This window comes from Taurulus bubalis (assembly GCF_910589615.1).
Source record: "Taurulus bubalis genome assembly, chromosome: 9".
NCBI classification, from domain to species: domain Eukaryota; kingdom Metazoa; phylum Chordata; class Actinopteri; order Perciformes; family Cottidae; genus Taurulus; species Taurulus bubalis.
Window position 1 is genome coordinate 10,151,889 of NC_136597.1, and position 10,878 is coordinate 10,162,766.

The 10,878-nt window shown below is 40.3% G+C and overlaps 1 protein-coding gene across 2 annotated transcripts; it reads right to left on the reverse strand.

The window, feature by feature from the left end:
• Window positions 1–734: 734 nt before the first annotated feature.
• On the reverse strand, window positions 735–10,582 carry nap1l4a (nucleosome assembly protein 1-like 4a). Of its 2 annotated transcripts, XM_079223470.1 has the most exons (15): window positions 10,534–10,582; window positions 9,618–9,655; window positions 9,280–9,349; window positions 8,451–8,595; window positions 7,996–8,082; window positions 7,039–7,173; window positions 6,885–6,956; window positions 6,651–6,790; window positions 6,266–6,411; window positions 4,524–4,543; window positions 4,284–4,403; window positions 4,084–4,119; window positions 3,879–3,932; window positions 2,730–2,765; window positions 735–2,338 (listed from the first exon to the last, which is right to left on the reverse strand). In XM_079223470.1, the coding sequence occupies exons 2-14, from the start codon at window positions 9,631–9,633 to the stop codon at window positions 2,760–2,762; spliced, it is 1,047 nt and encodes a 348-aa protein (XP_079079596.1). In that variant the 5' UTR covers window positions 9,634–9,655; window positions 10,534–10,582; the 3' UTR covers window positions 735–2,338; window positions 2,730–2,759. The 2 variants fall into 2 exon arrangements, with proteins under 2 accessions (XP_079079596.1, XP_079079595.1); XM_079223469.1 differs by lacking the exon at window positions 2,730–2,765.
• Window positions 10,583–10,878: the final 296 nt, after the last annotated feature.

Genomic DNA, 10,878 nt, shown 5'->3' on the forward strand with positions numbered 1-10,878 from the left:
ACATGCTTCCGCTATCTGCAAGACAGAATTCCGGACATTCTGGTTGCCTTGCCTGATGTTGGGCAGAGCATGAGCAAATTCCTCCGGCCTGGATACCACAATGCTGCTACGTCACCATGGGGATAGAGGAAAAGACGGGTCGGTGCCGGCGCTCCAAGCCCGGCATGTTGAGGCTGTGACTGCACGCTTTGTTCTAAGCTCCTGCTAATAATTTGCAAATCATCACCTGATGCCTAATAGTGAAGTCAATGAGTGAGGTCACATTATGCTGTCAACAGCATGTGCATTCACCCAGGGAAACTTACCTGAGCACACACTCCATCAGCAAGAGAGCAGTTGTGAGCTGGCCAGTAAGACCAGTATGACTGGGGACTATTGGGCAGCGCCACTGGTGATCAAGTGTCTCGTTTTGCTGATAACATGCAGACATGTTACAGTAGGAAAAGTGAAAATAATACAATTATTAGAGGTCATTTTGTTGCTGCTTCAGTTTCAGGATCCCGGTTTTGTGCATGATGCACTGTCACAGATTTAATGGGAGACGAAGTTATTAGACCAATGGTTTCCTGTCACAAGTCAAAATGTGTTGTAAAATAGACTTTCCGTTAACCAATGACGAGAGTTGCAAGGGGTCACAAGATGTTTGGGAAGCACTGCTGCTAAAGCAATAAATGATACACACACGTACACACACACACGTACACACACGTACACACACACACGGGAAACAAATCCATTTCCATGTCGCACAACTTTAATAGAATATTTTTTAACTAACTCTGTACAAATTGAAAAGAAATATTGCGCAAGTAACAAATTGTGAATAAGAACCAGTTAAGGCCATTGCTAGTACACAGTCCAATGTGGTAGATTTGAAGATGGCAACCGTGGCTCTGAAAGATCTGTCCAAGATGATCTACAATCGTTCTTTTTAAAAAAGAGAGACGGGGTGGGTATTATTTTCTCTGAAATTGCTATCGCTGACCAGGCAAAGGTGTCCCAATCAAACTGCCAAAATCCAAGTGCAGTATATAAAATACATTGGCAAACCTCTTCCATTTGTTTTCCACAGACATTCTACTGACTCATTAGACAATAACAGAAATATTTATATATTCTTAAACAATTGTAAATACTGAATTAGATTACATTTTGTTAATGACAATTGGCAAACAATTTAATTAAAAGAGGACGGCGTGTTTTGTCTTTCATTTTGGCAACGGAATTTACATTTGATTCAAACATCCTGCACCCTGTCCCATCAGACTGTAAATTACATGTGTTAAGTACTAGATACATAGCAGAAATGATAACCAAAAAAGGTTGCAGGTCAACTACTGCATCTGCTTAAATGAGTCATGTTTTAGGGAGACATTCCCCAGAATGAATGACATGCTTGGGCTCGGCTACTTTTCAAATGCCTTGTTTTCTTAAAATGTTGCTATGATCCTTGACACAAACTCAAGAGCATTTCAGGGGTGATGGCAGAACCAGGGTAGACGTCAGCTCTACGTGACAGTTTTGCGGTATAACCACATGCGTGTCACTATTAATCAGTTATTAATCAGTGTGCTCAGATTAAATGCTTGTTAGGCCAAATAAGCCTGCGTGTAAATAAGCAGTATTAATGCATAACATAATTCTTAAAAAATTGATGTGGCAGTATTCAAGTTTTGTTGACCTGCAATGCCCAAATAGGATTTGACCCAATGAAAATGAGCCTATAACTGCTGGCCCCGAAGAGCTCCCGAAATGCACCACAGACACCAGAATAAATAGTCCAATGACATATGACCATTTAAAAAAGTAAATTAAATTCAAAACGATACATTGAATGTCTCTTAAAAAAAAAAAAAACACCATAACAAAAGAAAAACACTCCCCCAGTGAAAGATCAAGTCAGACTTGTTCAACAGTTTCCTGGTAAACTCAAACTTCTCTTGTTGGCATTAAAAAACCCTGAGTAACCAATTTATTTCAATGAATACTTAAGCTGGGATCCATTTCTTTCATGATATTCTGAGGTTCTTGGCAGTAGTAACCTACTCCACCTCACCAAAGACTGTCCCTATGTGATGCTCAGGTAGTTTAATCAAATAGGGGGTGAGATGGGCGCAAGACAAAAGAAAAAGAAGTCATGCACATAGTAAACACACAGTTTGGTTTGCGTTCTATTGCGTTCAGATGAGTTCATAAAAGGGTGAGGCCTGCAAGAGTAGGAGGACTTGCTGATTGGCTAAGAACTGGTTAAGAACTGATTTGACGGACAGCAGGTCACCACCGCCTCCGAACACCACGGTTACTGCTGTTTGCATTCGGCAGGCTGGGGCTGTTCTTTCTGTTGGGAGCAGACAGAGAGACCAGATTAGAAAACAAGACGCAGGAGAGCTAATGAGGCCACTGGGCATTAAGTAGCAACTAGAAGAGGCTAACAAGAAAGCAGACGCTAGAGAATGAATGAAAGCACCTTTTTTGCTACAGTAAAGGGTACAATGTTAGAAACCTGGGATGGGACAACAGGAGGAAAAACTAAAAGATGTACAGAGCAAAGACAGAAGAGGGAGAATAAAACCCGAATCTACCCAAGATGTGAGTTGAGGTTCCTAAAATGTTCAGACTACTGGAAGAATCCAGGATGTAGTGAAAGAGAGAGGCAGCCAGAATCATAGATCAGAGCAAATGGACTAGACCGTGCATAATGTGGGACGCCATCCGCATTTCTCCCTTACCTAGAAATTGCATTGGGTGAGAATGATTGATTATGCCTGTAATGGAGGGGAATCCAGGGATGGGAGAGACAACAATATGCACAAGTTTAATCGTCACAGTCAGAAATGACAGTGAAACATTGCTGAATTGGGTGAATGAGCACACTGAATTCCTGAAGCACATTAACTGATGAGCGGACAGTAGGTAGCACGAGAGAAAAACTCATTCAGACAAAGCAGCATTGTTGGTCACTGCCGATAAAACTGCTTACAGGCCACGTTATGCACCTACTTACTATCAGGCTGCAATAGCTCATAATGGAGCAGTCATCTTGGTCCAAATAAACCACTAAATAAATGGCTCTGGTCATTACATTCAAATGTCTAGTCAATGGCCTGTGAGAGTAAAAGGAGGCAAGAGAAGCGCCTCTTAAAAAGTCTGCCATATACACATCAACGCATCTGTCAATTAGGTTGAATCACAGAGTAAGAGTTTTATCCAAAAACAAAACTATTCCCTCATCTTTTTTCTTTTTCTCTTTACCGTGGTGATGTCACAACGGTGAACGTATCTGACGAGGCATTAAATATTTCAAAAAACTCCTTAATGTTACAATGTTACTCGTGTGTACAGTTGAACTTCAATATTCTACACATTGGTAGCTGTGCTGTAATCTTGATTTGACATGAAGGTCTCTGTCCCATTCACTCACTTTTAAACTGCTGTGTCGATAACATTTGTCTCTGACCTGATTTCCGCTAGTTAACAACAGCTAAATCTGGCACCTCTGTCTCGTGTCCATTCGTACAAACAAACGCGTAATCACAGGTTCATTTAAATACGCAACGGCCAGTAATACCTTGTGTTTTATCTCCAGCTCCTCAGAGTCAGCTTTAAAATTGATTTTTCAGGGGTCTGGCTATATTGATCCCTGCTACTACTGACATACTGCCCCCACGGAGGCACTGCTACAAGTCTTCTCTGACCACAACACAACTGCTGCACAGCATTGCGGTGTTCCAGGGGGTTTACGATAAGCCCAAAGAGCTACATGATTAGCACCACTGTCACTGATGCAAAAGTAATAACAGTAAAGAAAAAAAAAAAAAAAAAAAGAGTAAAGAAAACACTTAGTTAAAAACATAAAAAAGTAGAGAATTCCAACTGACCTTGGGGTCCAAGTCTCCCTCATCATCGTCGTCATCATCCTCCTCATCTTGCTCCTGAGACACAAAGACAAGATTATCATAAAACGTATAATTATTATTATGTGGTTTAGCAGTGATGTGTATGCTGGCACAGTTGCAGAGTACTGTGTAAACAGTGTTGCCCAGCTGTGTGGTATAGCCGATCAAACTCAGTGTCATTACTAACCTCTTCATCTCCCTCCTCCAGCTCCTCTTCTTCAAACTGCATGAAAAAAACAACAACAGTGAAAACACACACGTGGTCAAACAGTGATGACAAGTTTAGCTAAACGTCCTCAAAAGATTTTTCCCCCAGTTTGCAAACATCCCATGCTTGAGCTTTTTCTGTGTTCAAGAGTAACCGCGTGCTGGAGGAAAAACACTCACACTCTCGTCATCTTCCAGGGCCTCTCCAGTGAAGTACAGCACCGCTCTGGGAACTATTCTCTCACGGAAGAAATGCCCAATCTCAAAGTCTGTGGCTAGGGTGAACTCAGAGTCTTCGTCCTATAAAACATGAACACACAGACTTGTTTAACACTACTACAAATCTGATGGAATTATGTTAATAGAAGACGACATAAAATGGGGTGTGGATTTTATGAAAAACAAGCTACATTTACTCACCATTTCTCCTTCTGGTGAAGCTGTAAGAAAAAGGACATAAACGGTATAATGACAATTACAAATGGATTTGAAAAGGCACATTCATTTAAAATGACCAGTCACAGAGGCTGTTACAAAATGACCAGTCACAGAGGATGTTACACCTGTTTTATGGCAGCTTTGGAATTAGCTATGAATTTAGCTGTGATTCAACCAACATCTGAAGGACCATTTAAGGCAACAACCATGCTTATTATCCAAGACATCACAACGCAAGTTCACATCATCAAAGTGAACGATAGCAAACAGTTGTCACCACCCTGGCAATAAACTGACTAAAGGTGACATCATCTTTCCTCTTCTTGCAACAATACTGTAATAGAGGAAATGGCTTTGTTACTCCTTCAATATGTTGTACACCTTCTACAGTATAGTATACGCATCGGTGTTTCAATATTTACTCCAACATTGGGGTCCACTACTTCATTTGTTTTAACATTAACTTAAAACGCACAAAAAGACTACATTTGAATCCAAACAAATGAAACAAGTAACTCTTGTTCACACATCGTGAACGGCTCAGCAGTCGAGACACATGGCCTCTTCGTGTGTGTGTGTGTGTGATGGCTACTTCATTAATAGACATCTCGACCACAGTACGGCACACCTGAACACACTTGAAGAAGAGCCATTTATATCCACCAGTCATAAACCGAGGCCTTGACACAGAACCAGTAAGACAAACATTTTCTAAGCCAATGAGTGATCAGGTTAACTTCACAAAATCAGAAAAAGTGCAAGCATGTCTGACAGGTTGGTTGACAACACAGGACACCGTAATTAAAGGTGTATTCTGCCTAAATTACTGATCCTTTGAGAGAGAATGACTCATTTCAAGATATTTTCAAAGTCAAACTGAAAAGACTTCTAGACTGATTTCCCCTCACCTTGGATGAGGTTAACCACACCGGTAATGCTACCAAATTAATTTAAAGTTTGATTTTATAATTTAAATAAACTAAAATTTAGGCAGAATTATTCTAAAATGTATGTATCTATTTTTAAGCAAAACCGCGGCATTTCATCTGCTGTTGTAAATGCTTTTACAGTACTGTCTGTGAAATGTTCTTTTATTTATTCTCTTGAAGCTCTTTGAGATGTTAACACTTACTGATTTTCTTACTCACATCGTTCATTCGTAAATGTTTTTAGTTAGATGTTTTTTTTCTTCTATTAGTGCTCTTGCAATTTTGCCTCAAAGTTTCAGTCATTTATAGCACTCATTAACTGTTTACCACCACACAAGCTCCTTAACTCTCCAAGCAAAAAAATTATTGTAAAACCAAAGTTGATGTAAAAGTTCAACGTTCCAGTGAGTGCAACTTCATGTACACAATCTAACATCCACGAGCATGCTGACTGTTCCGCCTACACACAGCAGAGTGACACAATCTGACGCAGGTCTGGAGTCTGTCGCCACCTGCTGTTGAATTCAGCTCAACTCAGTGACCGTTGGTTTAACCATGACGTGCATGCCAACATGTTGCGACACCGTCTGCAGATGAACACAGCCATGTTGACTGTCAAGCAACACTGTATTTGTGTGAGTTTCAGTAATTCAGGGTTTGCTCGAGAAGTTTGTGTACAACCTGTGTACACAGCTAACAGAGCTCAAGTTAAAGAGTTACTACTATGAGAGTATGACTAACTGCTTTGAAGAAATTCACTACATTGTGTGTGCATTTATTTCTGTGTGTTCTCACCTTTGACCGGGTTAAAGAAGTTGAAGAACGAGTCATTGGGGACCTGTTTGGTAACTGTGCGGACAGTGCCACGGCCTTTATGCTTCTGCTTCTTCTTAATAGTTTTCACTGTCACATCCTTCCCCTTGTGCCAGTCTATCTGACAGCTGAGGAGAGATGTACAAAATAGTGAGAGCCGGCAGAGAGCAAAGACCCAAAAAAGGTAACAGGTGGTAGAAGAGCCAAGAGGAGGCTGATATATGGGATGTCAAGTCAAGAGATGAATATAGTAAGAGTGAACAGAAATGTTTTACAAAGCACACAATCTCTACTTTTTCCTAACCCTAAACATCATTTGTGTAAAAGCCACAGTTTAACCATCATGTTTGTCTGCTCTTTCTCTCACCCTTCACAGTCGATGATCTCTGGCCCCTCGAATGAGAAAGGGTCCGAATCATCAGGTTCTGATTTCATCCTGTAGACTTTAGTGAGGACTGCATTGTTGAAGTAACCATTGGACTCAAAGTGGAACTCTAATGTGAAACTCTGAGGGGGAAGACCAAGATAAATAGACAATTTGAATTCTAGTTTATCAACTTGGAATAATATAAATTCATTATTATAACATGATGAAACTGACCATTGGTTGTCCTGGCTCAGAAAACTTGACTTGAATGTCTTTCAGGTGCTTTAGGATGGGCTCATCGTGTTCCTGGTGGTAGATAAACAATCAGATCAGAGACATGAAACGGTTCAGAAATGGGTTGACATGTCTATCAATCATATAAATGTACCTGCAGCATGTCACTGAGCATGTCCACACTCTTGAATATGGTGAGCCAGAACTCAGGGATGCCTTTTGGATCTTCCCTTGGCGTGGCTTCCTCTTTCTTTGAATCCTCAATTGCAGCTTTTTCCTTTACCTCCTGCTACAGGAAGTGGGCAGAGCACTTATCAAAATTCAATGTTCACTAAAATCTAAACAACAAGTTAGTTAAGCTTTCAAGACAGAGTTGCTACAGCTTCAGGAAAGTTAGATTTAGGACTTTTTAAACCCACTCAGAATAAAATGTAAGACAAACTCTAAAGCCCAAATTGAAAGAAAAACAAACAAACACAGCAATTACTTTGTATGTGGTTTCACTCGGCAGTTTTGTGTTTGTTAGAATAAGCGTCCAGCTTTTTACACTGGGACAGCAACACTCAGAAAACTGAAACTGTACTATGTACGCTCAGCCTCACTCGTATGTGGGATTCGGCATTCATTCTCATCTTGCCAAGTTTGAAACACGTAATGCAGAAAATACAATGTGCCTCTTATACATTGATTGGTACCAGTTGCATCCATACTGTGTAACCTTAGTTGAAGAGCTAATTGTCGTCACTAGCTTGTATCTGCTCCGAGCACCCCGGTCGCTAACAAAATACGAGTGTTGTAGTTTCCACTGTTCTGATCTGTGCAATTAAGACATTTTTTATATACAAAAATTTGAACCTTTTAAGACTTTATGGACTAGCAGGAACCTTGATAGAAGTCGCATTGAGATAAAGATATTTTACAATTCAGTCATCACAGTTTGTTTGCCTAGTAATGCTCATTAAAAACATATTTCCCACAATCCTGTTGTTTCCTGTGAGACCATTTCAGCAGACTTTTGGTATCATTGATGAGATTCAAGCAACCTGTGTGATTGTAAGAAGAAAACAAAATTCTCTTTTCCTTTAGTAGGATTTGGCAAACTTGTACTTACAGCTAGCTCCTCCTCTTCCTCTCCGTCACTGTGCCACTCACACTCTTCATCTGTGGGTTCCACTGTTCCCGTGACAAAATCACTTCTCTGTGACAACAAAGTCAGGGAGGCATTTCGGAATATTAGCATCAAATGTATGTATATTTCCACAAACTATAATAATAATTACAGCAAGCAGCTGCACGGCTGTATATTTACACACACACACACACACACACACACACACAAGTCTTCAGTGTGACTAAGAATGGCAGAGTTCTTGTCACTAGCTCTGGAAATAGCCTTGACTGACAAAAGTACAGAAGACTACTCGTTGTAGCAGTTTTCAATTTAGCACCAAGGATGCATCCTCACTGACCTCAGAGCAGAGAGACACACTTAACCACCCATTAGTGCAGGGAACAATTAAAAAACAAAAAAAGCTTAAAAGTTCTCTTATAAAAACTCTAGTGTACCTTGTCAAACAGTGGCTGATAGAGGGCAGCATACTTTCTCTCTAGCTCATGGACCTCCTCGTAGAATTTAGCCTCTATGTTGGCACACTGCACCTGTAGCCTTTTCAAGGCATGCACTCGCCTCTTCACTACTTTGGGAAGCATGCTATAAGAGAAGAGAATTGCTTTGGATGAAAATCATTTAGAGAAAAAGAAAAATATGATCTATGATTTCATAGTAAAATGTGAACCAATTCTTACACAATTCAATTCAAAGTGTGAAACATTTTGTTTAATGATGTATATATGTATATGGCAGAAGAATGCCATTTGATTTAAGAGTATTTAATTAAGTATATATATATAGTTTCTTTTTCTGATCAACATCAAGGTCACAGTCCTAAATGATAACATTCCCATCAGATCACAAGTAAACCTTACCAATACCACCTAGGTTAATACAACACCATGTTTAAGTCATGAGGAAGTTATTGTAACTGCCATCTTTTGACTGGTGTGTGCCAATTATATCAATATGCAACTGTAAATTGTGATCAAAACTTTCTCAAATAGCTAATGTATCTGCACAGGGAGTAAATAATGTCAAATGAACATATAAACACAAATGTTTTATACTAATAACCACAGTTTAGATACATTTTAAATAACATACATTTTGGGTTCCTCAAAACAGTTACACTGTTTGCCATATTGGATCCGAAGCAAAACAGTCACCATTATGCCATCCTAGTTAGTAGGGCAACTGCTGCATGTCACGTTATGGAAACCTTTAAATGTTTACCTTTTATCTCAGAATTACACAAACCTAATATAAAACAGATGGACTGACCTTTCCAAGAAGTGGCTGCCGACCTTTTCAATCTGCCCACCTGGATTTGGCATCCCTTGTTCCCCTTTACCTGCCAAAACCAACAAAGAACATTGTTGCAGGTTAATCATTACATAAATTGTTTTTCTATTGACAATAATTCATTCATAATGTTTGATTGTGGCTCACCATACACTTAATATTACACAATCCAATACGTTGGCACTCAAACAAATACTTGGTGCAACTTGTTACGTTGTGTTTTTGTCTAGACTTTCAGATGTTGATTGAACTAAGGTATACTCCACTGAATATCTCATTTAGTATGGTAAGTTAACTTAAAATAAGTTTGTCTTTACCTTTATTGGCGTCCATTACCAAGTGGTAGCTCCTTCCTCTGATAAAGACGAATAAATTACATTAGATACATACTAATCATGAGTCAGAGACAGTGATAAAGTAACCAGTGATAAAGTAACCACATACGGAGTGAAGGGGGTCAATTGTTGTTCACTAGCATTATTCCACATGTGAGACGTATTTCATTACAACATAACCAGCTGAGCGAACTGATCAACAGCAGCACGGTGTCGAGTGTCGATCGAGCGCTGGCCGATGACGCATTGACACGCTAACGGCAGCTGGGCGAAGCGAGGACAACCAAAGTTAGCATCTCTCCTTTGACGAGGCGCAAAATGCCTCTTGCCGACTCTGACAGTTACATATAACCAACGATGACGCAATGTCTAATGAGTCTACATGGCAACATCGGAATACTAACCAACACGTACTAATACCTACCTAGTATGGGCGGTGACAACTAAGTTAAATCTGACAGCAGCAAACCGGGCGAGCTAACGCTAGTTAGCCGGAAGCTACTATCCAACGTGCTGTGAACAATGCTTCAGCTAACACAACAAGTGCGACGGTTTCCACTTCAAGCTTTCAATAACGTTACATCCGCTATCCGCACTCAACAATTAGGATACTGTATGCTAATGAATTGCTGAGGCAACGGTGCTATGGCTTCTCCTTAAGTAGAAAAAATTGCCCGTCAATCTGGTTACGGCTACTTGCCTCCTGCTAGCTGCTTTGATAAGCTAATATTAGCTACCGTTAGCTTACGGGTTTTTAAAAGTGTCTTTTAGGCAGTTCCCCGACGGCCTGTCACAACAGTGAGATAACACGACTCGTTACTGATGACGATCCTAACATGGTCGAAAATGCTTATATTAATGTAACGTCTGTGTTTACGAGCTGTTTTGTCAATCTTACCTCTAACTGAGCGGAATTCTAGCTTGTCGCCTCGCTCACGCGTCTTCGCTTCAACCCTCACGCACGAGGAACACACACGCGCTCCAGCATCCTGGCTTCTCATTGGACAGCTGCTGAAGGGGGCCCGGTGCTACATTCAAGTGCTTCGTTGTGAAAATCTCATTCCTGGACGTAAAAGTATTACTCAATCTTCTGTGAGACGTGAGGTCCCAGGACAGACGATGTCGTATGTGTACAGATTGTGAAGCCCTCTGAGGATTTGTGATTTTGGGCTGTAATGACAACTGAAGGATAAATAATCAGTGTTTACACAAATTTCAGTCTAATCGCAAAGTCTTTGCAGCA